The sequence below is a fragment of the Rhinopithecus roxellana genome, chromosome 5 (assembly GCF_007565055.1).
Source record: "Rhinopithecus roxellana isolate Shanxi Qingling chromosome 5, ASM756505v1, whole genome shotgun sequence".
NCBI lineage: Eukaryota > Metazoa > Chordata > Mammalia > Primates > Cercopithecidae > Rhinopithecus > Rhinopithecus roxellana.
This window is the reverse complement of record NC_044553.1, coordinates 133,934,476-133,962,289: the sequence shown is the minus strand read 5'-3', so window position 1 is coordinate 133,962,289 and position 27,814 is coordinate 133,934,476. Positions and strand designations below refer to the sequence as shown.

At 41.4% G+C, this 27,814-nt stretch overlaps 1 protein-coding gene across 18 annotated transcripts in view; it reads right to left on the bottom strand.

Annotated features, from left to right (window-relative positions):
- Positions 1-27,814, bottom strand: part of TTLL5 (tubulin tyrosine ligase like 5) — a 296,207-nt gene that overhangs the window by 134,538 nt on the left and 133,855 nt on the right. For 17 of the 18 annotated variants that reach the window (XM_030929811.1, XM_030929823.1, XM_030929826.1 and 14 more), the window contains one exon: positions 4,488-4,642. In XM_030929811.1, coding sequence (XP_030785671.1) covers positions 4,488-4,642 — 155 coding nt within the window. Of the gene's footprint in view, positions 1-2,484; positions 2,664-4,487; positions 4,643-27,814 lie in introns of those variants that run through there. The other variant, XM_030929827.1, reaches the window with a different exon arrangement.

Here is a 27,814-nt window from a genome sequence, read left to right as displayed (position 1 = left end):
TTTCCATCTTTCACAACTGAAACTCTATATCCATTAAACACTAATTCCCCCTCCCCTCTTCCCCCAGCCCTTGGCAACCACCTTTCTAATTTCTGTTTCTATGATTTTGACTACTTTAGATGTTTCATATGAGTGGACTCATACAGGATTTGTCCTTTTGTGACTGGCTGGCTTCACTGAGCTTACGACACTCAAGGTTCATCTGGGACAGGACTGACTCCTTACACGCCCTTCCTGACACCCTTTCTTCCAATCGTCTATGCCATAAAATTCAGATCTTTGTCATATGCCGCCTGCCACTGCTCTGTTTCATGTGTATACACTCCCTTTCCCTGCCAGACAGTAGCCTCTCAGTGATCAAACATTATGTCTTCAAAAGTCTTTTAGGCCCTACCCAGCACCCAACACTATGCTGAGAACATGGAATATATACCCTAGAGAGTAAACTCTGAGACTGGAAACTATTCTGTTTTATTTACTGCTCCTCCCCAGCAACTAACACAATGCCTGACATATAGAAAATGTATAGGACATATTTTTAAAGGAAATTAACAAAGTCAGTATTGCTGAGGACTGACTGAGAATGAAAAGATGAGAAGTTAGAGACCTGAATCTCCAGCAACATTTCTAAGAACAATCTAAAAGAAGGGAGGAAAGTATTATTAACTGAACTAGAATCAGAATCTCTGAAAAATGTGTGCCTTAAACTTATGCAAAGCAGAATACCAAACTATTTATGATCTAACGTTGAATAAGAGGGCAGAAGGACAGGGTGACATAGAAAATGGTTCCAGTTTCCCAAGATTTCCCATTCCTCGGTGGCATTTCAAGTTCATACAGATGTTCTCTAGAGAATGGGAGCTGGCCAGGTGGAGGAGCCCATGCCCACAATGTCTTGTCCTACCACAAAAAAGTAGGAACAAACGCACGGCTGAGCTCTTTCCGCAAATTTCCCCACCTTTCATATCGAGGAACAGACAAATCCCCAGGATGCATGTGTGAAAAAGCCAGAGGTGGATAAAAATAATTCAATGACAAATGCTGGAAAAACATACAAAGGGGCAGGAGCCAGACATTCGTGGGATTCCCTGACAGCTTGATCCACAAGGAAGGGCTGGACTGGAAAAAAACAGGGCCTCAGGTTCCTGCCAAGCTGTCTGAGGCCCTGTTCTTCCCAAATCATTCCAAGCAGCAGCCAAGACTTTACAGTAACCCTTCCATGTCTCACAAAGAAAAACGCACTAAGAACCCACTGAGTGCTCCACACCTAGAAAATCCTCCCTGATGTCCAATTCCATGGAAGGCTGGCAGCAATGACAAGATGGCCCTGCACATCAATTTTCAGCTCCTAATGACTCCCCAAGTGCCCAAAAAATGGATAATTAAAAGGCAGCTTGAAAAACCTAAATCTTTCTCATTGGCTGAAGAAGAGCTAACATACCCACGTATCAGCACCTAGAAACTGAAAACATCACTTTAAGGAAGAGGGAGGTCATAAACACTTGGTACCTGCATCCTGGAGTCCCTACTGTATAATTCTAAGTTGACCTTGCTTGGAGGCACACCTCAGGCTTCTAAACATGTGACTGTATTTGGCTCTAACTACTTTCTCTTCTGGAGAATGGCCTGCAATTAATCTCACTTATTACCTCTGAAAAGTAACAACAGAGGGATGGCTGGCCAAGTCCAACTCCAGAGTGTCTAGGGAACTGCAGGCTACATGGCCAGGCCTCAGACTGTCTGGGCAAGTCGTGGGCTCTTTGCCTTCTTCTCCCACAACAAAGCCTGAACAGGACTCCAGACAGACCAAAGGAACCAAGGGATTTGAGAAGCTGGGCTGAGCTTATACTGACCCAATGGGAGACGACAACCCTGAGGCTACATTTGGGGTGATTTCAAAACAGCAGGAGAAGAATAAGGTCGTTTGATGAAAACTTGTGTGATCCATAAAATTGGGAACAATAGCAACACCATAGGGAAATGAAAAATAACACTATTTGCAGAGTTCTTGTGAGTCACCAGTTTTCATTCCTGTGGCTACCAAGTCAGTGAATTCTCTGACATGCAGAGATGAAAAGTACAGCTAGGAATGGGATTCTCTTTACATTTTATTACAGTTTACAGGGCAGCCCCTAGTTTAGTGAATTATCAGAACTAAACTGGAATCCACTGTTGCTACTGTAGAAAAACTATTCAGAGTACCTTTTATTTATCTAGCACCTACTTCCAGGGAGACCAAAGTGCTTTAAAGGTAATCTAAAAGCTCTCAAAACAGGCCACTTTATATGTAAGTATGCTTACCCAATAAAAAGATTAAATGAATAGCTTAGGGTCACTGAATGTCAAAACCAGTAATAAAACTCAGATCTCTAAGCTACAAATCCTGTATTCATTAAACTTAGTCACCCTTACAACTAAAGGAGGAACAACAAGAGACTAAATATCCACCAAACAGTGACTTACCAGGTAAAAATGGAAACCAGGATATTGGGCTGTGCAGGTTGTATGCTGCAGGTCTGGCTGGGGCCTACATCACAGCCAAGTCTGGAAAGACCTCTGAGAATTCACTCAGGGCTCCTTTAGGGTGGGTGCCTCTGGGAATTCCATGTGGAACTGGGACTCTCAAGCTCAGGCTCCAGGCAGTCCTGGCAACCAGAGGTCACCTGGGGGCAGAGGAAAATGTCCCAGGGCTACCCTGAGCTGAAATGGGACTGAAAACTGGCTCCTGTGTTTGAAGAGGAGGTAAAGAGAGGGCTGCTGTGGGTAAAAAGAACTCAAAAAGGAAAAGACCAGGGGACTTTGTGGGGGTTGCTTTTTGGCTGGAATGGGTCAGGAATCAATCATGTAATGCACCATAAGCATTACTGCAGCCTCGTGGGCAGTCTGGCTGGGAGAAGGCCACTCACAATGCTGAACCTTAGGTCCTGGCACATCCTTGACCGAACTCATCATCTTTCATCTCACTACTAACAGGTGCTACCAAAAGAAAGCTCTAAACCCAGCCACAATTTTTATTTAAAATGTTTTCCCTCATTCCATCTACAAGCATAAAAAGTGCTAAAACTCAATTTCTCCAAAATGTGTGGTTTTAACATTTTGTTTACGTAGGAGCAATGCCTGTAGCCTTGTCATATAGACATTATATCCAAAATTGCAGTGAAAATGTCTTCCATAAAAACAAGGCTCTGAATTTAAAATGAAAATGGAATATTTGGAAATTTTTTTATGGAAAATAAAGCTCTATGGTATAAACAGAATTTCTTGTTTACGACTGATGTTTTATAGCAGACTTTTCCTGGGGAGAGAAACGTGTGGAGGATGCTCTGCCTTAAAAAGTCCTGCCTCTTGGTCTTCAGCTCTTTATAATTCTCAGTTACGATGACTCTTTTCGCCCTGACCACAATGATCACTGGTATGAAAGACACTGTACCACAGGATGATGTAATGTGCTTATATTTATGCTGCTTCCTGGGCAGAGCTTCTGCTTCCCAAATTAGTTCCTTAATAATTCTAACACCAACAGATACTCCACCAACAACTAGGTATTTCCTCCATGCCCAAGTCTTTAGTACCCTCTCCGGATCTCAGGGCAAAGCAGCATACTAAAAGGCAGAGGCTGGAAGTACTGGCACGGGGCGTAGGGGCTTGGTTGGGTACCTGTGGTAGAACTTCTTTGAATGGAGGGAACAATATCTCAGCTGGTCAAAATACTTCATTGTAACAGTCACATTTCTCTCTAGCTCATTCAACTCAGGAACTGATGCAATTTAATCCATACTTAATAGGCATTAAAGCAAGATGTGCTGGAAATCCATTTCTTACGTTTTTGTTTTTGGTTTTTTTTTTTTTTTATACAGGGGTAATTAAAACACACAGCAAGACCAGAATTCAATACAGTGGTTTCTTTTTTAATTTGGAAGTTGCTTACATTATGGCCAGAAGCTACTTGGATTTTATCTATAGCCACATCTCTCAACTACATGAAGGAAATTTCCTTCCCACTTCCCAAATGAGCATTGTTGAGGGAGGTTGTTTGAGTTCAATTATATGACACGAGATAAAAAAGTAAAAAACAAATATGTCCTTCAAAAGAACAGAGTGTAAAGTTACTGAAACACAATGTAGTATAAAAAAACTATAAAAAACACACGGTATATAAAAAAAATTAAGAGACAAGGACAAAGTGCCAAAAGTTGGCACATTAAAATGTTGACTATAAGCAAGGATTACACTAGTATAAATTCTTGCTCTTTTATCCCAAGGTGATTGTCTTAGCTATCTCAGAAACGTCCTTTTCATTTGATATGCCTGAAAACTGTCTTACAAATAAAATGAAGCTCTCTTAGGTGCCAGAGGATCAAGGCAGGTGAAGAAAGGGCATATGCCTTAGTGCTAACTCCACACAGAACTCAAGGTGGGAATGGCTTGCTTGGGACAAAGGCCATCCCTGTGTTACCCAAATGCTCATTGCAGGGCCCTTCACATACCTGCTTCCGGGAGGGCTGGAGTGATTCTCAGGAGCTTGAGGGTCCGACTGCACCAACCACGTAGGGCCACTAGGGCTGATGATGGGTCGGAGGGTGGGGGGAGTTGAAGCACTGCTTCTGTTTATGATGCCAGTGGCCAAATTCAAGTTTGTCACCTAGAAATAAAGCGAGGGAAATGACCTGACTTTACAGAGTTTTTAAAAAGAATCATTAACAACATATAGGCAAAATCAAGTCAAGGCCAACAGATGCTGACCCCTCTGAGCTGAAGCTGTGGCTGTGACAAAGGCACCCAGGAAGGAATGGCTCCTGTGCACAAAGAGCAGAAGTGAGGGTGGTCAGTGTCAATGTAAGTTAACAAGCATTTACGTTGCTCCTACTAAGTGCAGGGCACTGGACTGTGCTGGGTGCTATGAAAAACAAAGATGAACAACCAAAACAGCAAGAATCTACTGAGTAGACAATGTTCAAAGAAACTAGGTAAACTAGTATTTTCTGCCCTTGTTTCTTTATCTGTATGTTCTAAATGCTCAGTAAATTTCAGTTATAAATAACATTAATTATTATAATGCACAAAGAATCCACTGATTTAGAAAGAAAAAAGATGGTTAAGAGAAAAACAGTCATGGACTTCAATACATAATGTACAAAGGAGGAATACAATTAGCCAATTAAACATGTAAAACTAGTCATCATTTCTACTGGTAAATGTAAATTATAGGAAAGATGCAAACTACAAAGAAATGCAAGTTACAAGACACCATTTTTGCATATCACTTTGGTATACAATATTTAAAAAGATAGTATCCAATAATGGCAAACGGTGAAAATAGGTACTTATACTACTTGTGTGACTACAAATTGGTAGAATCTTCCTAGAAATCAATTGGCAACATCTTATTAAAATATATTACAATATGTGTACACTTGGATACTACAATCTAGCTTCTGGGAACTAAACAACAAAACAATTGCAGATGATTAATGACAGGTGACTATCATAATAGCAGTCAATATTTATTAGAACTCATTATGCGCCAAGCTATGTGTAAATGAGTAAGTCACACACATCTCATTTAAATCGCCACAAGTCTGTTGGTAAGTACCATAATAATACTCATTTTACAAGAAGGAAACTGAAGCCTATGATTGCATTGAGGCCTAGAAATAAATGGCAGAACGAGAATTCGAACCATAGTTTTTCAACTGTCAAAGCCCATGTTCTTACTCACTACACTATACTGTGAATACCGAAAATCAGGCATTGTTTTCAATACTGAAAAAGGAGATATAAATGGCTAACAATATTGTTAAATAAATTTTGCCCTAAGTAAGACATTATTACGTATGCATTAACGTTTTTTGAAAAACAGGCCGGGTGCCGTGGCTCACGCCTGTAAGTCCAACACTTTGGGAGGCCAAGGCGGGTGGATCACGAAGTCAGAAGATCGAGAGCAGCCTGGCTAACATGGTGAAACCACGTCTCCACTAAAAAAAAAAAAAAAAATAATAATAATAATTAGCCAGGTGTAGTGGCGGGCACCTGTAGTCCCAGCTACTCATGAGGCTGAGGCAAGAGAATTGCTTGAACCTGGGAGGCAGAGGTTGCAGTGAGAAGAGATCACACCACTGCACTCGACCCTGGGCGACAGAGCGAAACTCCATCTCAAAAAATAATAATAATAATAATACTGATATAGGAACATGCTAATATCTCAAGTAAAAAAAAATCATGGTAGTAAAAATCACAATATGAAACTGTATAGAGTAGATCCAAATTTCTTTAAACACATACACACACAAACACAAGTGAACAGACACTGCTGAAGACTAGAAATAAAAATCCAGACTATAAGTAGCATTTATTTCTGAATTATGACTGATTTTCTTCCTTATCTTTATTCTCCAGATTTTCTAAACTGGGCATGTATTACCTTTTATAATAAAATTTTTTTTTTTTTTTTTTTGAGACGGAGTCTTGCTCTGTTGCCCGGGCTGGAGTGCAGTGGCCGGTTCTCGGCTCACTGCAAGCTCCGCCTCCCGGGTTTATGCCATTCTCCTGCCTCAGCCTCCGAGTAGCTGGGACTTATAGGCGCCCGCCACCTCGCCTGGCTAGTTTTTGTTTTGTTTTGTTTTGTTTTGTTTTTGAGGTGGAGTCTCGCTCTGTTGCCCGGGCTGGAGTGCAGTGGCCGGATCTCAGCTCACTGCAAACTCCGCCTCCCGGGTTCACGCCATTCTCCTGCCTCAGCCTCCCGAGTAGCTGGGACTACAGGTGCCCGCCACCTTGTCCGGCTAGTTTTTTGTATTTTTTAGTAGAGACAGGGTTTCACTGTGTTAGCCAGGATGGTCTCGATCTCCTGACCTCGTGATCCGCCCGTCTCGGCCTCCCAAAGTGCTGGGATTACAGACTTGAGCCACCGCGCCCGGACGTTTTTTGTATTTTTTAGTAGAGACGGGGTTTCACCGTGTTAGCTAGGATGGTCTTGATCTCCTGACCTCGTGATCCGCCCGTCTCGGCCTCCCAAAGTGCTGGGATTATAGGCTTGAGCCACTGCGCCCGGCCGTAAAATATTATTTTAAAGTAGTTATGGCAAATATAGATGTATTTAAAACCTGGGCAGTAGTAGTGGAATCAGAAAAAGAAAGAATGGGGCCGGGCAAGGTGGCTCACACCTGTAATCCCAGCACTTTGGGAGGCCAAGGCAGGTGGGTGGATCACGAGATCAGATCAAGACCATCCTGGCTAACACACTGAAACCCCGAATCTACTAAAAATACAAAAAAATTAGCCAGGTGTGGTGGTGCTACTCAGGAGGCTGAGACAGAACAATGGCATGAACCCAGGAGAAGGAGCTTACAGTGAGCCGAGATTGTGCCACTGCACTCCAGCCTGGGCGACAGAGCGAGACTCCGTCTCAAGGAAAGGAAAGGGAAAGGGAAAGGGTAAGGGAACGGGTAAGGGAAAGGGAAAGGGAAAGGGAAAGGAAAGAATGGTTCTGAGAAGCATTTCAAAGTAAGATGCACCGGGACTGTTGAAGAGAGAAGACACAAATCTGAATGCAGGATTTTGATCATGAGACACTAGAGAACAGTGGTGAAAGTCATCAGACTGGAAATGTAAATTCCAAGGAAAATGTTTTGCTATAAAATGTTCTAAGTACCTAATAATTTTGAAACTACAAATGAATTATGATTTTTTTTTCCTTAAAATTCTGAAAGAAAAAAGGTCATTTTTAGCAAGAGTATAGTGTTTCTTTCCTAGTTATAGAATTCAATAAGTGAAAACAGTTCAGGACTGTGTCTTCACACCAAAGGACTAAAAATACTTTTCTTGGAAAGAAAGTTGTTTTCCATAGGTCAGGAGCAAATCCCAGTGTCTGTGGAGGCTGCACCCTCCAGTGTGGACCAGTCTTTGGAAGAAAGCCTCACTGGCCATACATGGCTTACCATTTCTGTCCCTTACTGCTTCTACAAGGGGGAGAAGAAGGGCATATGCTGACTAAAAGGCAAAGAAGAGGCCGGGTTCGGTGGCTCACATCTATAATCCCAGCACTGTGGGAGAACGAGGTGGGTGGATCACAAGGTCAAGAGATCGAGACCATCTTGGCCAACATGGCAAAACGCCATCTCTCCTAAAAATAGATTAGCTGGGCGTGCGCCTGTAGTCCCAGCTACCCGGGAGGCTGAGGCAGGAGAATCGCTTGAACCCAGGAGGTGGAGGCTGCACTGAGAGCCAAGATCACACCACTGCACTCCAGCCTGGCGACAGAGTGAGACTATCGTTTCAAAAAAAAAAAAAAAAAAAAGGACAGGGAAGATATAGTAGCAAATTATGGTAGTAACTTTTCCGGCCACTAGTTTCTCTGAAATGCTTTGTACTTCCTCCCATATCCTAAGGGCAATGTAGGTCAGGCCTTCAGACAATGAATCAGACTCCCTGTACTCCTGAACTCACTCCTGCCCCACACTGACTCCTCTGCTTTCCTGCCCTGATTTGATCATCAGATCTTTTATATTAGACATGATCTTGAAACTTGTAGAAAAACTACGGTGAGAAAGGTCTTTATGATAATAGCTTCTCCAATTACTGCTTTAGTTGTGCCAAAAACTTAACAAAGGAGGCTTAATAATTTATAGGGGAATATCAATAAACAATGTGCACACTTTACCATGTTTAGTATAAATGGTATTGTTTGGAGTTTAGTGAATGCAAAGGAGAGGAGATAAAAGATTTACTAAACCTATCCTTTGGCAAGACTGCCCCTAATTTAAACATCATCATATGCATCTTAACAGTTAACATTTATGGAACACTCATTGTGCACAATGCCCTTGCATTATTTTTTATTTTTATTTTTAGTTATTTATTTTTATTTTTAGTTATTTATGCACACCCAGGTTGGAGTGCAGTGGCGTAATCCTGGCTCACTGCAACGTCTACCTCCTGGGTTCGAGTGATTCTCCTGCCTCAGCCTCCCGAGTAGCTGGAATTACAGGGATCTGCCACCACGGCTGGCTAATTTTTGTATTTTTAGTAGAGACAGGGTTTCACCTTGTTGGCCAGGCTGGTAACCCCTGATCTCAAGTGGTCTACCTGCCTTGGCCTCCCAGTGCTGGATGCTTGCATGATCTTGATGTGCATTATCTCATTTAACCCCGAGCAATCCCTTTGTAATAGGTTCTACTGTTACCCATTTTACAAAAGGGGAAGCCAAAGTCAAAAGAGGGTAAACAACTAGTCAACAGTCACTAAGTCTCAGGGCCAATATAGAACAGAGAGTGTTCACCTTCCAGTGCATGTGGTCTACTTTTCCCAAATAATATGGTTTAACATTTGAGTCCTTACAGTAGTGGTGTCAGGCACTCTGGGTTTTATATTTCACTTAGTCCTTACTCATTATTCACAGAGGTAGATACTGTTCCACACCATTTCACAAGTGGAGAAACGAAGGCTCAGAGAGGTTATGATAAGTAATTTGCTCAAAGTCACATAAAAGTTGCAGAACTGGTACTCTAGTTTTAAAAATCTATTTTCTAGTTTGGAAACTAGTAGGAAAACAATCCTAGTTACCCTTACTTACTAGAGATTTTTAAAATATCATCAGTTACAGACCTCAAATTCTTAAAACAGTGATTATACAGAGATTGACAAAACTGTACCAGCTTTTCCTTCTTTCCCTTTGATTTTACTTCCCACTTGTTATCTTTCATCAGAAGATATTAAAGAAGTAAAACAAAGAAAAAACATCCTCGGCCAGTTTTGTTTCTTGGCAGGTAAAAAGTGACTTGATCATGAAATTACTTTTGGATTATTGGAGGGTTATGTTTATTCACACAAAAACCATTCCTGATGTGACGGATAAACCAAGAAGTGGCAGCCACTGTGATTTCGTTTTATGCAAAAGCAAAGTATCATTGTTAATTTGAGAAACAGCAAAAGTGACTGCTACTTAAATGAGAGACTGTACAAGGAATGAGAAAACTTTAAAAGCTTCTCACCTTTCTCTCTAAAGGATTCCTGCTAAAAGAAAACAGAAAACCTGTTCCTACCAAATAATAATAACCTGCCCCTCTAGATTAAATATTCTATTCTTAGCCTTGTGGGCTTTTTGTCTAGAACACACTCAGCACATGTGCCACAGCTAACACCCCCATCCCTCACCCAGCTCTCTCTTCCTAGGACACATATTGCTAACCATAATCAAGCAACTTGGGGCTGACTTGGATATGGTCTCAGAATCTTCTTTACACATTTCTCCAAGTAGCCATCACTGACCAATCAGAAAAACAAGCGAAATAAATCATTTTCTATCTTCTAGAATGATCTGTGATAACGGAAATGCTCTGCAATGTGCACTGTTCAATACAGTAACCCCGAGCCACATGTGACTACTATGCATGTGAAATATGCCTGGTATGACTGAGGAACTGGATTTTAAACTTTACATAATTTAAAATTTAAAAGGCAGATGTAGCTAGTGGTTACCTTATTGCACAGCACAGCTCTAGACTCTCAATCAGATCTGGCTAAATGTTATGTACAAAGATTTACACCTTACTAGTTTGCACCAAGCAAATTATCTCTAGATTAAATTAAGAAAGAAAACCTCTGGTCTTTCTTTACAGCTTCCACTTTTTTCCAGAATGGGCAGAAGGAGTCACTGAACAAAAATGAATCTAAGCATCAATTCTGGCTCTAGAACTACCTTGTCCTGCCTAGAGAAGACCTAAGGGCAGGGAAAATCTCCCAGTATTGGATGAGACCTTAATAAACTCTACAAGCCAATTAGGGTTCATACCTGGAGGTTTCCTCCCTAACAGGACAGAAAGATGGAGATCATAAATGTCATCAGGCTACATCCACTTCTCTATCCATCTACATTCCTCCAAATAACATAACAAAACCAGCTTTGATCAGATGAAGAGAAAGTGATAAAGAGCACTTACAGGTGCCTGATACACAACGATGATCAACATTTCACTGCTAAATAATTTTTTAAAAGAACAGGCTTGCAGTACATGAAGAGGCAGTACCACTCACAAATCAATCACTGGCTCACCATTTTTGTTAGTATTACAGGTTAACTGTCCCTTCACAGAAAGACTTAGGACCAAGAGTGTTTTGCATTTCAGATTTTTTTGTATTTTAGAATATTTGCATTATACCAATTGAGCATCCCAAATCTGAAAACTTGAAATATCATGTAGGTGGCTCAAAAAATTTCAAATTTTGGAGCATTTTGGATTTTTAAATTAGGGACACTCAACCTATATTAGGATATTAAAGTGGAGGTCATAGTCATTGGGCCAGTTGGCTACTCTGGGATAATAACTAGTGTCTATGCTATTAAATCTAGGCTTGCCAACCTACGAATTCACGTTATTGGTCACAAACAGGTCTGGAAAACAGACAGGAGATAGTTTAAAACCTATAGCGTTTTTTTTTTTTTTTTTTAATCGAAACCATGACTCAAAGAACATGCCCTGCTGGCCCTGTTGGTAATGGTAATCAGCATCTGTATATGAAAAACACAAGTATATACATGTAAGAAGCTTATAAGTCTGAATTTGGACCTTTAAAATGTTCTACTGTAACCAGTTTTAATATGCTACGTTTTAGATCCACTACAGCAACAGTAATAACAACAACAAAACTATATTAATACTAATGATGGCTAAATTCAATAAACAGTTTGGGCCAGGCACGGTGGCTCACACTTGTAATCCCAGCACTTTGGGAGGCCAAAGCATGTGGATTGTTGGAGCCCAGGAGTTGGAGACCAGTCTGGGCAACATGGTGAAACCCTGTCTCCACTAAAAATATAAAAATTAGCTGAGTGTGGTGGTGCACACTTCTAGTCCCAGCTACTAGGGAGGCTGAGGTGGGAAGGATTACTTGAGCACAGGAGGTGGAGGCTGCAGTGAGCTGAGAACACACCACTGCACTCCAATGTGGATAACAGAGCAAGACCCTGTCTCAAACACACACACACACACACACACACACACATACACACACAGCTTGTTCTAGGAAATGCGCTAAGCATATTTTATATATATTAACTTATTTAGTCTTCAAGACAGATAGATGGGGAAACTGAGGTTGAGAGATAAAATAACTTGTTCAAGACCAAATAATTGTTATGTGTCAGCCCCTGGATTCAATTCCTGGTCGGCCTGATGAAATTCTCCCAATCTTGTGTTTTTTTTCTTTTTTTTTGTCGAGATGGAGTCTCACTCTGTCACCCAGGCTGCAGTGCAGTGGCGCAATCTCGGCTCACTGCAAGCTCCACCTCCCGGGCTCACGCCATTCTCCTGCCTCAGCCTCCTGAGTAGCTGGGACTACAGGCGTCCGCTACCACACCCAACTAATCTTTTGTATTTTCAGTAGAGATGGGGTTTCACTGTGTTAGCCAGGATGGTCTCGATCTCCTGACCTCGTGATCTGCCCGCCTTGGCCTCCCAAAGTGCTGGGATTACAGGCGTGAGCCACCACGCCCAGTCCCAGTATTGTAGTTTAAATCACTGTGTTACCTCATTACCTCACTGCCTGGTATCATTGAGCCTTGCGATTTAGAATTCGGTCTCTGGACCAAGAGCACCTGCATTACCGGGAGCATATTACAAATGCAGAATCTTGGCCCAGCCCCAGCCCCAGCCCCAGCCCCAGCCCCAGCCCCAGCCCCAGCTGCACTGAACCAAAATTTGCATTTTCAAGATCCACGAGAAACTTACTTGCATTGTAAAGTTTGAGAAGCACTTGTTACCAGGAATGGTAGACAAGGAAAGGAGAGAACGGGCAAAAGGAACCATTCAACGTTTCCTCTCCTCCACAAAGCTCAGGGGCAGGGGATTTTCCAAAAAACAGCAGAAATGCCTTTGATGGGGTGAAGAGAAGTTACAAAACAATAAAGGGGTATAAGAAGGGAAAATAGTTTCATTAGCAACTTTAAGGTTTTACTATTTCTCAATGTTGTTCAGATGCGCAGACATTAAAATGAGTAATCATTAAATATGCCAAGAATGCAAAAGTGGACAAAACAGCTTAGGACAAACTTCAGAAAATTCCAAGATTACTTGCTATGCTGCCCTGAGAAATAGTGGTAAAAACAAAAAAACAAAAAAACGAAAAACAAGAAATTTAAGCCTAAAAACAATCAACTTGTTCCATATGTCTCTGCCCTGCCTCTCTCTAGCTGGCTGCTGCTAAGTGAATAACTGCCTGTGGGAAATCTGGTCACAAGATCCTACCTCCACCTAAGCTTTGGGGCCTGCTTGGCAGATGTTTCCCCCCTTGCTCTCCTCCTCCACCTCCTCCTTCCCCTCCTGCTTTTCCTCTTCCTCTGCTCCCACTCTCCTGGAGCAGCTTATCCAGATGTTCCACTCCCATTCCCTGCCTCATGTCCATTGCCACGGTGACCTCAGTGCGTTTTTCCTTTAGTACCAAATCACTGTTTATTTTAGAGCCAACCTTCCGAATAAGGCAGGTGAGCAAATATCTGAATGTGTGGGGTAGGGACACATTGCAGGCATACCATCTAGACAGGTGTTTAAATTATAGCAGGAATAAATACAGGTGATGGATTGAAAAGGGGGTAGGAGAAACCCCGAGAAAGAGGCCAATTTCCGGTGGCTGGCCCGCCCAAGTGTTACTGCTTGTTACTGTTGTTTGTTAAAAGTCGTGCTGCTGCCAGCACTATAATTAAAATATGATGGAGCTTCCCTGTTGATTCTTAGAATATACCCACCAACCACCCAGACACATAACCTTTCGGTATATGAAGAGGGTTTGAAGACAAGCCTAGCTATATCAATGCTGCATGCTCTCAAAATGCATCAGTCTCGAATGCTTAAAAGAAGTCCAAACCTCAAAGATGTAAGTGCTGTATTGCCTATCACAGGCAAAGCCTTGAGGAAAGTGCTAACGCATGTGCAGATAAAAACGTGGCCCTTCCCTGCCCTCAAGCCGTGTTGGAATTTATAATTACTAGGTCAGACAAGATTGTTAGACAAAAAGCAGTATTTAAGACCTCCAGAATGTAGTAAGTGCCATAAAAGAAGAGCTAAAGAAATTAAAAAATGGCATCTGAGCTGGGCCTAAAATAATAGGTAGGAGGAAAGAAAAATCCTAAGTAAAAATGCAGAGACATACAAGCAGGGAGAACATCTGAGAGAAAGTAGTCTAATTCAGCAAAAGCTTCGAGTCATAGAAGATAGGGACAGACAGATAAACAGCTTGGGGAGGCCCATGAATGTCAGACTAATGATTCTGTCCTTGATCTAATAGACAACAGTAAGCTTGCTCACAGGTTCTGACAGAGCCATGCTATATGAGAACCTTGGTTGAAGACCCTTCTACTCACACACACACACACACACACACACACACACACACACACACACACGCGCACTCTCTCTCTCTCTCTCTCCCCACCCCCTCCATTTCTCCCTCTCACCTCCCTGCCCCCCACCGCCTCCAGTTAGCAGCTAGTTTCACCAGTTGAGTAGAAAACTGGTGAATGTCTCTGCAAGGCTATCAAGGAAATTAGGAGTTCCAAATTACCTGTTTTTGCCTGGGCCACAAGGAAGGGAGGGACTGCTTTAGAATTCAGGGAAATAAAATGATCAGTGACTAGAGTGAGAGATGTGTTACTCTTGCTGTGCCCTGAATAATTTTAGAGATGATTTTTGCTTGATCTTAAATGGATAAAATAACAGCTTTGACATACAGATTTTGTGCCTTGTGCACACAATGTGCATATTTATTTCCTCACGGCACTGAAACTGCAAAGGCCTAAGAAACCATTTGCAATGGCATCAAACTAATCTTAGGTTCACTAAGGATGTCTGCAAATTTCATGCATCTTATTTATCGAAATGGAGAAGAAAATTAAGCACTAAAGATTTAGGGTCAGGTGCAGTGGCTCGTGTGTGTAATCCCAGTGCTTTGAGGGGCTGAGGTGGGAGGATCACTTGAGGCCAAAAATTCAAGACCAATCTGGGCAATATAAGAGACCCCATCTCTACAAAATATAATTTAAAAAATTAGGCATGGTGGTGCATGCCTGTAGTCCTAGCTACTTGGGAGGCTGAGGCAGGAGGATCACTTGTGCCTGGGAATTCAAGGCTGCAGGGAGCCATAATCACACCACTGTAATCCAGCCTGGGTGGCACTCTAGCCTGGGTGACAGAGCAAGATCCTGTCTCAAAAAGAAAAACAAAGAGAGAGAGAGAGAGAAGATAATTTAGTTAATAAGAGTTTAACATGGGAGTAACTGGTAGCATAGCATTCCCCATGCAGTTTATAATCTTGCCATAGTTCAATTTCCTCATTATAGCAGGTCCAGAAAAATTTTAGATAATTCTTGTCTGAGGAGGTCTAGGAATGGTGTTTCCTAAGATTATTTTACTAATTCAAACTAATATTTATCAGGCACCTACTCTGGGCTTGGCATTCTTTTGAGCATTGAGGATAAAACAATGACAAAAAACAGTCAAATAGCACAGTCATTATGGAAAACAGTATAGAGGTTCCTCAAAAAGCTAAAAATACAACAACCATATGATCTAGCAATCCCACTGCTGGGTATCAGCCTAAGCGTCCATCAACAGATAAATGGATTTTTAAAAAGTGACATATATATACATAGAGGAATAAAACTCGGCCATAAAAAGAATGAAATTCTGTCATCTGCAGAACATGGATGGAACTGGAGGTCATTGTGTTAAATGTAATAAGTGAGGAACAGAAACACAAAAATTGCATGTTCTCACTCATATGTGGGAACTAAGAGAGTGGATTTCATGGAGATAGAGAATAGAGGAAAAAGGAAGGGGAGGAAAAAGAGATATTGATTCATGAGTACAAAAATACAGTTAGATAAAATGAATAAGTTCTAGTATTTGAAAGTACAGTGGGAAAATTGCAGTTAACAATTTATTGTATATCTCAAAATAGTCACAAGGGAAGACTTGTTAATGTCCCCAACACAAAGAAAAGATAAATCTTTGAAGCAATGGATATCCCAATTATCCTGACTTGATCATTACACATTGTATACATGTATCTAAATATCACATGTACCCCCCAAAATATGTAACACCGTGATATATGAATAACCCCCAAATCCTTGCCTTCATGGATATTATAGCCTAATGTGGGGCTATCACTGAAATACATAGAGAATGTATAAAACAAAGATACTCACGGATTTGGAGTTTGGGCCAAATTGTTGATATTAATGGTTATATACTACCTAAACATTTTCAGGAGATATTAACTTAGAGACCATAAGTTCATGGGGCATCAAGACAAGAGCCTGATTGAGGGTGAGGGTGTTTGAACCCTTAGAAATTAATGCAAATTTGTAAGTTTGAATGTACATTTTTTTCAGGAGGAGGAACAAAGCTTTAATTCAATTCTCCAAAGGATTTCCGAATCCAAAAAGGTTAAGAATCACTTCTACTGATAAAAGGATAAATTTGTCTAAATGTGCATTCATATTATCCTCAAAACTACCTCACTGTCATTTGAAAATAATATATCAAAATCTGACTGGATCAGCTTGGCATGGTGGCACACACCTATAATCCAGCACTATGGGAGGCCAAGGCAGGAGGATCACTTGAGCCCATGAGTTCGAGACCAGCCTGGGCAACATAGTGAGACCTCATCTCTATATAAAAATTTTAAAAAATAAGAAAAAAAGAACATGACTGGATCAACTGAACATGCCATAGCTTTGATTCCTGCAGCCATGGGGCTCTGAATGATCTGGAACAGGAAAATGCTGTGGCTAGTCGCTCCTGACTTGTTTTCATCTGTTTTGCTAGAGTAAAAGGTAATCCTGGAATAGGAAATATCAGTGGACCAAGATCTGTTTCACTCAAGGTAAAAGAAGAGGAAAACCAAAAGTGCCAGATCTGCACCAATTACAAGATTTTCACCAATGGAGAAATATTAGAGAATATATTCAATCAGAAAAATGAAAAGAACTATTCTTAAACAGTTATATTTTGAACAGTCCCCAAAAGCACTTCACAAGCATTTATTAAATCACCAGCAACAATTCAATTCCTTCTTCAACTCCTGGATGCTGATAAAATAAACCTCAAGAAATTCACACTCCAATCACCAGGAAAGAAGGGTTAAATGTTGATCATAGTTTAAAGAGTGTCAGGAAAAGCAGGAAATCTCTGCAGTTCCAATACCTCAGCACTAAATTCTCTTGGCGTATCTTCTCTTTCTGTTGAGTGCCATCATTTCCATAATATATGTATACATATAGACATTTAGTGTTCCAAAATCCAGACAGAGTTCCAGATCAAGATTTGCCAGAGACATTCCTGGGAAACCTGACAAAATGGCCAAATCTCTTCGTACTGTTTCCAATTTATACATGTAGATTTTGTGTGTTGACAGGGGAGTTGCTGCTGCCATCATAAGTAGATCTATTCTTATTGCATCTCTAGTGATTAACAAGGCTGAGTTTTGCCTGCTTGAAAAATCAGTTGACTATACCATAAAATAATCTGATGAGGAGTTTGCCCAACAAATAACTGATAATTCTCAACAGAGCCACATGTTTTGCAAGCTGCTTCAAGAACTGGAGAAGCATTTCAAATCAAGAAAACAGAAAGTTTAACTCCTCGTTTCTCTGAGCAGGAACAAATATAGGCTTGGCTACAACTCTGTAGCAACATCATGGAACAACATGCTCACAGGGTGAAGTTCAGTCACTCTCACCTAATGAGAGGTTTGAGTCCTTATTCACACCGAAAGAAGCAGAAAAACACTGAGGTAAAGAATATAGAGTCAGATAGAGCTGAGTTTGAGTCTTAGCACAGTAGCCTGCCATTGGTGTGACATTAGCAGTCACTTACCCTACCAGCTTCTATTTCTTCATCTTAATTGGTAAAAAGTAAGTACCTACACCTCATTAGGGTTAAAGAGATAATGCATATAAAGTCCTAGGCACAGTGCCTAGTACAAAGTAAGCATCTGATTAATGTCAACTGCTTAATTATGAAGGGCAGGTATGGTTGTATCAATGAAAAAAATTTGACGCAGGGCCTTACTTTGTTGCCGAAGCTGGAGTGCAGTGGTGTAGTTATGGTGCACTGCAGCTTTGACCTCTTGGGCTCAATCAATCCTCCCACTTCAGCCTTCAGAGTGGCTGGGACTACAGGCGCGCGCCACCACACCTGTCTAATTTTTGTCTTTTTTTTTTTTTGTGGAGTTGGGTTTAGCCATGCTCCCCAGGCTGGCCTAGAACTCCCGAGCTCAAGAGATCCACCCACCTTGGTCTCCCAAAGTGCTGGGATTATAGGAGTGAGCCACTGCATCCAGCCATCAATTGTTTTTAAAGAAAATATAAAAACCCACAAAATGTGAAAAAGGAATTTTCAATTTAGCAAGCATGTGATGACTGCCACGTGCAAGGCCTTGCGCTAGGTGATGCGTTAGAAAGAACTGCATCATGTAGTTCAGTGCAAAACACGAAAGAAAAGATGCAAAATAATTACAATAGATCTGTTATAAAAAGTAATGAAGGGCTTAAGGAGCACAGAGAATAGAAAGATGACTTCTGGCTGAGGCAGCAGAGGGTTCTTCATTTACATATTTATTTAAAAAATACGTATTGAGTGCATACTACTAATATCTAGTAAGCTGGGGAAAAACTGGTGAAAAAATGGACATGATCCAATTCTCAATGAATTACCTTGTAGTCCAGTCGAATCAGCACATTTTTGGAGTACTATCAATGAGTCAGGTGTTGAGGCAGCAAAGGACACTGCCCTCAAGGAGTTCACTGTCTGTTAAAAGAGACAGCTATCTTGACACATCTAGTGTGATGAGTGAAACAGTGTGCATATGAGTGAAGTGGCATCTACACTGAGCCTGGACAGATGCCCAGATTAGACATGACGACTGGGGAACATTTTCCATGAGGAGATAGCATAAGGCATGGAGACTAACAGAAATTCTAGTTGAGCTGCACTAAAACATGTGTGATAGGAGGGAGACAGGCTGGAAAAGTAGCCTGGAGCCAGATTCTAAATAAAGGCTTTGAATCACACTTAATAGCCTGGGTTTCCCATTATAGACAACTGAAAGGCCCTTGAGATTCTTAAGCAGAAGAGTACCATGATGAGACTTGTGATTTATGAAAGAATCCATTATGGCTGGGCACGGTGGCTCACACCTGAATTCCCAGCACTTTGAAAGGCCGAAGTGGATGGATCACTTGAGGTCAGGAGTTTGAAACCACTCTGGCCAAGATGGTGAAACCCCATCTCTACTAAAAATACAAAAATGAGCCCAGCATGGTGGCAGGCATCTGTAATCCCAGCTACTTGGGAGGCTGAGGTAGAAGAATCACTTGAACCTGGGAGGCAGAGATTGTAGTGAGCTGAGATTGTGCGCCACAGCACTCCAGCCTGGGCAACAGAGTGAGACTCCATCTCAAAAAAAAAAAACAAAAAAAGAATCTTTCAGAGCAAAGCAAAGACTAGGGTGAACAGGAAGAGCCTGGCCAAGAAACCAGTGAAAAGGTAATTGCAGCTGTCCATCCGAGAGATAATAAAGGTCTTAAGCAGGACAGTAAATGGAAAAGTGAAAAACAGGATAGGTATCAGAGACACTGTAGAATCTTGACAACTGCCTGGACATAGAATGAGGAAGTGAAGAGAGGCACTGATAAACCAATGGCTCCATTCCTAAATTCCCTGGGATTCTAGAATTCCAAGAATTGCAATGTCACTAATATAGAGCAGAACAAAAAGAGGCAAATAAGTTTTAAATATGTTTAAGACTTTTCTGAGCATTTTCAAAATATGCTCAAAATACATCAAGTATTTTGAATGTTGTGCAATATAGTTAGGTGGAAATGTCTCACAGGTGGAAATCTGGACGTGACTCTCAGCAAGGAGGCTCAAACTAAAGATATATATTTGGGAGAAATCTACAGAGAAGTTCTAGGATGAAATCATAGGAAAAGGAACTTTACTCCAGGGGAAACTATGGAAAAAAAAGTTCTGAGGATTGCAGTCTAGAATTCAGAGATATGCTGGAGGATCCGAAAAGACCAGGGAGAAGCAGATGCCCAGGGGCCACTCCACCTTCTTCAACCAGAGCCACTCTGCTATGATCAACTTTATACACCTAAGGTCTATATGCCAGTGGCTCTGAAAAACATGTTGAAAATGGAATCTAGTTTTCAGGGAGAGCAGAAGGAAGGAATGATCTCTCAGAGGAATTACTGAAGGGTTAGAAAAGCTAAGGGAAATTTTCACCTAAGAAGCAGTTAATAATAGCCACATGCTAAAGGAAGAAGAGTAAAAACAGTGACTGAAGTTGGCAATTCTGAGGTCATGAGTGGCCTTTGAGAGAGAGATGGACAAATGTAAGAGATGAAGTCAGACTGCAAGAGCAAGTGTGCGGGGGTGGAGGGGCAGGAGGGAGACTAGAGCCAACAAGGGGGTGTTATTTTAAAAGAAGTTTGGCAGTACAAGGAAGATGAGTTTGAAGGGGTGGCAGAGTAAAACAAAGGCTATTTTAAAACAAGAGATCATGCAGTAGGCCAGGAACTAAAGAAAATGAGAGCTTCAAGACTTGAGACCTAGAAAAGCTAGTAAATTAGATCAGATCAACTAGAGCCGGGTCCTGGAACAGAGAGGCACAAGTAGCCAAGAGAAGAACTGGTCTTGATACCAAAACTACCCCATTTTACAGATGAGGAAATCAAGGCACAGGGAGGTTAAACAACTTGTCCAAGGTCTTGCTGACTCAAAAATTTATGCCTTTTTCTATTTACCTTTTTCTGCTTCTAGAAATGGGAAAGAATATTGTATATGGTAAAAAGAACAACAACTTTTTCTACTAAGAAAGAATAGGAAACTAAAGGAACTAGAGTTAGCATACGACCACAAAATCCGAGCACAAATGTACATAAGTTCAAATGTGTCTAGATTAACTAAGGAGGCAGAAAGAGTTTCCAGTGCCAATTGGTGAAGCTTGTGATAAACTGGGTGCCATCTGCCTCAATCCCAGAGAACATTTGTAACCATTTCAAAGATTTAGCTAGGTTTCTCTTCATTTGGAATTTCTGAAATTGAGATTCACTCAGGGTCCATTGTGGACCCTTACAGTGGTAGCTGCTGAAGCAGAAGAAATGATAACGATTTCCTTTGTAAAGAGAGACTGAAAGAGTTTAACTGCTGTGAACCAAGCGTTACGTACCTCTGCCTCTCTCTTTCTCTAGGACCAGGCAAGGAAGTCTCAGGGTAAGAAGCAAGAAAAATGAAAGAAATGGAACGGATTTTTTTTTCCCCACTCTCCATCCAAATGAAAAATGTGAAGAGCAAAAAGTATCTCCTCCCCTATCTGTATCTGTCAGCACATTTCCAGGAGGCCTGGCCACATCCCGGGCACTGGCTGGCTGGGGAGCAGAGACTGACACAGCACATTCGTTCACACTGGAGCCCCCACCTGGGTGGTCTGCTGTTATCCCTTTGATTAAACTCCCAGGCTGGAAGAGCTGGAGTTGCTCCTAATGATAGCTGGGTCCTGCAATCTCACACTTGCCTGCATGGAGAGGGCCAGCGCTCCCTCTGATTCCCTGCCTCCCACTTCTCACCACAAACCTGGGCTAATTCACCACATTCTTCTGTTCACTAATGGCAATAACCACAAAGGGCTACATCTCTTCAGAGCACTACACTCCCAGCATGGAGTCAGGCAGAGATAGTGAGACTTCACAGGGAAGCTCAGCACCCTGTTGGCCACCACAGCACTTCTCCTGCCCCCAGCCCAGGTGCAAGATGTTTCTAGAAAACCCTGCCTTCAGGGACATACACATAGATTTCCAAAAGATCTCATCTCCAAAAGATAACCAGCTTCTCTTGGGCCAAGGGAAAGAATTAAATTTGACCTGCTCTCTGCTCAGATTTGTAAGTTATTTGTTGAATGGTTGTAGCTGAGAACATTTATCTCTTTATATTTCAAGTATACCCGTGCTTGCAAGATTTTTAGAAGTGGCCGCTGCTCATGTGGCAGGGAGAGTTTGATATTTTTATGTGTTTTAGGCTATAAACAAAGTTAAATCACAGCAGGAATAGTAGTAACTATACAGGATATGAGCTTCTGTTTTTGCCATACAGATTTCTTAAGAGTCTAACCTCTAATGTAAATTCTGAGTCCCTCTACATTTTATCATCAAATTTTTGGCTTGTCACAATACTTTGCTTCTTTACCGTTGGCTAGTTCAATGTTCCTCATTATCTTCACCAGTGAGCATGGAGGAAAAAGGAGTGACACTGCCTCATCCTCCAAATCCATCCTCTTCAAGCTACCTGAGTGGTCCAGCTAAAAGGCAAAGCAATTATGTCTCAGAGGATCTCCATCATCTATGAAACAAAGGACAAGTTCCTTCACAGGGCATGAAAGCTCTCCATGAACCAGCCCTTGCCTTCTCGCCCAACTTCATTCCTAGCTAGTCTCTGCTGACTCTCCATCCTGTGACATCCTTAGCCTATCTCTGGTTTTCCTACATACGCACAAGCAAGTTTTTATTCTGTAAACTGTTTCTCCCCTTCTGCCATCTACCTGCCTACCTTTAAGATTCAGTTTAGATATAATCTCTTCCAAGAAGGCTAGTTCAGCTTTCTCCCCACTCCCACCCACAAGCTGGGTTTGGGGCCTCTTTTAGTGGTTGTTGTTCCCTCAGACTATCTCTGTCATGCATATTCCATGATATTATTATCATCTGTTTATGTAGCTGCTACCATTACAAGTGAATGAGTTATTTCATACTGAGGACTATGTGTTATATCATTCCCATGGCTTAGTACCAAAGCCTGGAAGACTCTTAAGAGCCTAGCAAAATGTTTTTTAAATACATACATATACACATGCACGCACAAACACAATGAAATAAAAAGTTTTGCAGGAAATGCCACTAAAAGTTTTAATAGGCTAAGCAGTTGAAATTATAGGCCAAATATAATGATTTTTCAGAAATACCCAACAACTTCAATTGTCTATATTCATCTTCCAAAATGGGACAAGTAATTTAAATTCAACTTTGCTTAGTTAGTAGAATATCTCTTAACTCCTTGCCCAGAAAGCCAATTAAAGATACATCAGAATTTACGTAATATAATGAAAGCAATGCTCAGAGAAAAATTCATAGCTTTTATATAGTGAAAAAAAATACCAAGAATGAATGAAAATAAATTAAGCATCTAACTCAAGGTGGGGATAAATACCAAAATAGTAGAACAAAGCTAAGGAAAGCAGAAAGAAGGAATTAGTAAAGATAAGGCAAGAAAACAATGAATTAGAAAACAATAAAACAGAATGAATAAACATATCCAGAATAAATCTTATTTTTAAAAGGGGAGAAAATACTAATTAAACCTATTAGAAAAGAGAAAACAAAGAAAAGAAAGCACAAACAGAAAACAGGAATCGAGAATCTGAAAACAGGTAAGAGGAAATAAAAAACATTTAAAGTGATTACTGGACACAAACTTGTTTCTGGTAACAGCTAAGTTTAAGTTTTCAGGCCCTAACTCCAGAGAGAAGAGCAGAACTCTCACCACTTTCTGACTGGAAATCCACCTCTTTCTAGAAAGCTACAGACATTGTATCACTTGACTCAGTGAGTAAGAAACTAAAGTAAATTTCTTTTTAAACATAACTAGAGAAAAAGGGAAACTGTTGGTAAACAAATATACTAGAATCTATACTAAACCATTATAACATGCTATTAGTTATTTATCAGAAAAAGAATAATCAATGACAGAATTTTCCAAATTCCAAATTAAGGAATCACTTCCTCTGAAGGGAAAGGGTTGAACCTATAATTGAGCTTTGCAACAACAAAGTACAGAGGGTGGGGGGAAGTGGGGATGGTTAATGGGTACAAAAATATAGTTAGCATGAATAAGATCTAGTATTTGATAGCACAACAGGGTGACTACAGTCAACAATAATTTATTGTACATTTTAAAGTAACTAAGAGTATAACTGGATTGTCCGTAATACAAAGAAAGGATAAATGCTTGAGGTGATGGATACCTTTACCCTGATACGATCAACACACACTATATGCCTATAACAAAATATCTTATGCACCCCAAGAGATTGGCCTTGTTGGCTGCATGGGAAATGGGTGATGTCTGCCACTGCTGGCTTTCCCCTACTTCCCTGGTGACCTGTATGACGCAGCAGGGGCAGCCATAATCCCTCTGGGAAAGTAACTCCATGGGCCTGAGAACCATACCCCCATCCCCCACAGCAGCCACAGCAAGCCCTGTACAAGGAGAGTCTGAGTTCAGGCACGCCTAACTCTGCCCCAACCTGATGGTCTTTCTCTACCCGTCCTGGTAGCTAAAGACAAAAGACACAATATCTTGGGAGCTCTACGGCCCCGCCCAGCACCTGAGAAACTTGAATACTTACCCAGGCGACCTCAGGGCAAGCTTCTATCAGCTGATGCTTTCTTGAAAGCGCCACCTTCTGGCTGGAGGCCAAAAAACCACTAGCACAACCAGCATTCAGGAAAACCAGCTCACCAAACAAAACTACAACGAAGGATCCTCACAGAGTCCACAGAGTTCACTCCCCTGCTACCTCCACCAGATTAGGTGCTGGTATCCATGGCTGAGAGACCTGAAGATGGATCACATCACAGGACTCTTCACAGAAACTTGCCAGTACCAACCCAGAGCCCAGCAGCTCTGTTGGGGCGCTAGACCCAGAAGGGCAATAATAATCACTGCAGTTTGGCTCTCAGGAAGCCCCATCCCTAGGGGAAGAAGGAGAATACCATATCAAGGAACCAAACAGTGGGACAGAAGAATCTGAACAGCAGCCCTTGAACCCAGATCCTCTGATACAGACTACCTAGATGAGAAGGAACTGGAAAAACAATTCTGGTAATATGACAAGACAAGGTTCTTTAATACTCCCAAAAGATCATACTAGCTCACTAGCAATGGATCCGAAGAAGAAATTTCTAAATTGCCAGAAAAAGAACTCAAAATGTCGATTATTTAGCTACTTAAGGAGGCACCAGGGAAAGGTGGAAACCAATTTAAAGAAACTAAACAATAATAACAATAATAATACAGGATATGGACAAAAAATCTCCAGGGAAATAGAGACCATCGATAAAAAACAATCATAACTTCTGGAAATAAAAGACACACTTAAAGAGATGCAAAATACACTGGAAAGTTTCAATAATAGAATCAAAAAAGTAGGAGAAAGAACTTCAGAGCTCGAAGACAAGGCTTTTGATTAACCCAATCTAACAAAGACAAAGAAAAAGGAATCCCCAAAAATGAACAAAGCCTCCAAGATGTTTGGGATTATGTTAAACGACCAAACCTAAGAATAACTGGTGTTCCCAAGGAAGAAGAGAAATCCAAGTTTGGAAAACTTATTTGGGGGAATAATTGAGGAGAACTTCCCTGGCCTTGCCAAATATCTAGACATCCAAATAGGAGAAGCTCAAAGAACACCTGGGAAATTCATCACAAAAAGATCATCACTTAGACACAGTCTTCAGGTTATCTAAAGTCAAGACAAAGGAAAGACTCTTAAGAGCTATGAGGCAAAAGCATCAGGTAACCTATAAAGGAAAACCTGTTAGATTAACACCAGATTTCTCAGCAGAAACCCTAAAAGCTAGAAGGTAGTGGGGTCCTATGTTTAGCCTCCTTAAACAAAACAATTATCAGCCAAGAATCTTATATCCAGTGAAACTAAGCTTCATAAATGAAGGAAAGATAAAATCTTTTACAGACAAACAAACAAATGCTGAGATAATTAGCTACTACCAAGGCAGCACTACACAAACTGCTAAAGAAAGTTCTATATCTCTATCAAGCCTGTAATCCCAGCACTTTGGGAGGCTGAGACGGGCGGATCACGACGTCAGGAGATCGAGACCATCCTGGCTAACACGGTGAAACCCCGTCTCTACTAAAAAAACACAAAAATCTAGCCGGGCGAGGTGGCGGGCGCCTGTAGTCCCAGCTACTCGGGAGGCTGAGGCAGAAGAATGGCGGGAACCCGGGAGGCGGAGCTTGCAGTGAGCTGAGATCCGGCCACTGCACTCCAGCCTGGGTGACAGAGCAAGACTCCGTCTCAAAAAAAAAAAAAAAGGAAAGTTCTATATCTTGAAACAAAACCTCAAAATACACCAAAATAGAACCTCCATAAAGCATAAATCCTACAGGGCCTATAAAACAATAACACAATGCAAAAATCATCAGGTATTCAGGCAACAACTAGCATGATGAACAGAATAGTGCCTCACATCTCAATAATAATGTTGAATGTAAATGGCCTAAATGTTCCCCTTAAAAGATACAAAATTTGCTGTCTTTGAGAAACTCAACTAACATATAAGTTCAAGAAACCTAACACATAAACTCACATAAACTTAAGGGAGTGAAAAAAGATATTCCACGCAAACGGACACCAAAAGTGAGCAGAAGTAGCTATTTTTATATTCTTATATCAGACAAAACAAACTTTAAAGATCCAAAGCAATAAAAAGACAAAGAGGGACATTATATAATGATAAAAGGACTAGTCCAACAGGAAAATACCACAATCCTAAATATATATGCACCTAACACTGGAGCTCTCAAATTCATAAAACAATTACTACTATATGAGCAGCAAGCCACCCAGGTGCCGAGGCAAGAGATTGAGGGCACAAGCTGTTCCAGTATAATAAAATACACAAAATAAGAATAGTTATACTAGATATAGATAATAGATATGATTATATATGAATATCACTAATCATTAGTCTGTAGCAATTACTCTTTATTCCAATATTATAATAATCCTTGCTCTACAGTTATAACCTAGGAAAAACCAGGCCATACAGAGAGAGCAGCTGAGGAGACATAGTGAGAAGTGACCAGAAGACAAGAGTGTGAGCCTTCTGTTATGCCTGGGCAGGGCCACCAGAGGGCTCCTTGGTCTAGAGGTAACGCCAGCGTCTGGGAAGATGCCCGTTACCAAGCGGACCTAGGTCTAGCAGTAGCATCAATGCCAAGGAAAAGCACCCGCTACTTAGCAGACCGAGAACAGGAGTCTCCCTTTCCCCAGGGGAGTTTAGAGAAGACTCTACTCCTCCACCTCTTGTGGAGAGCCTGACATCAGTCAAGCCCGCCAGCAGTTATCCAGAGGCCTAACCGTCTCCCTGTGACGCTGTGCTTCAGCGGTCACGCTCCTAGTCCACCTTCATGTTCCATCCTGTACACCTGGCTCTGCCTTTTGGATAACAGTAACAAATTAGTGAAAGTGCTAGAAGTCTCTGATATGCAGAAATAATGGCATGGGCTGTGTCCTCTCTCTCTCTCTCTCTGTCTCTCCACCTCGGCTGACAAACAGGGAAGGGCCCCCTGTCCAGTGGACACATGACTCATGTGACCTTGCCAATCATTGGAGATGACTCATACTCCTTACCCTGCCCCTTTGTCTTGTATCCAATAAGTATCAGTGCAGCCTGGCATTCGGCGCCACTACTGGTCTCCGCGTCTTGGTGGAAGTGGTCCCGCGGGCCCAGTTGTTTTTTCTTTTATCTCTTTGTCTTGTGTCTTTATTCCTACAACCTCTTGTCTCCGCACACGGGGAGAAAAACCCACCGACCCTGTGGGGCTGGACCCTACACTACCAAACCTAAGAAACGAGATAGACAACAACACAATAATAGTGGGAAACTTCAATACTCCACTGACAGCAGTAGGCAGGTCATCAACACAGAAAGTCAACAAAGAGACAACGGACATAAACCATA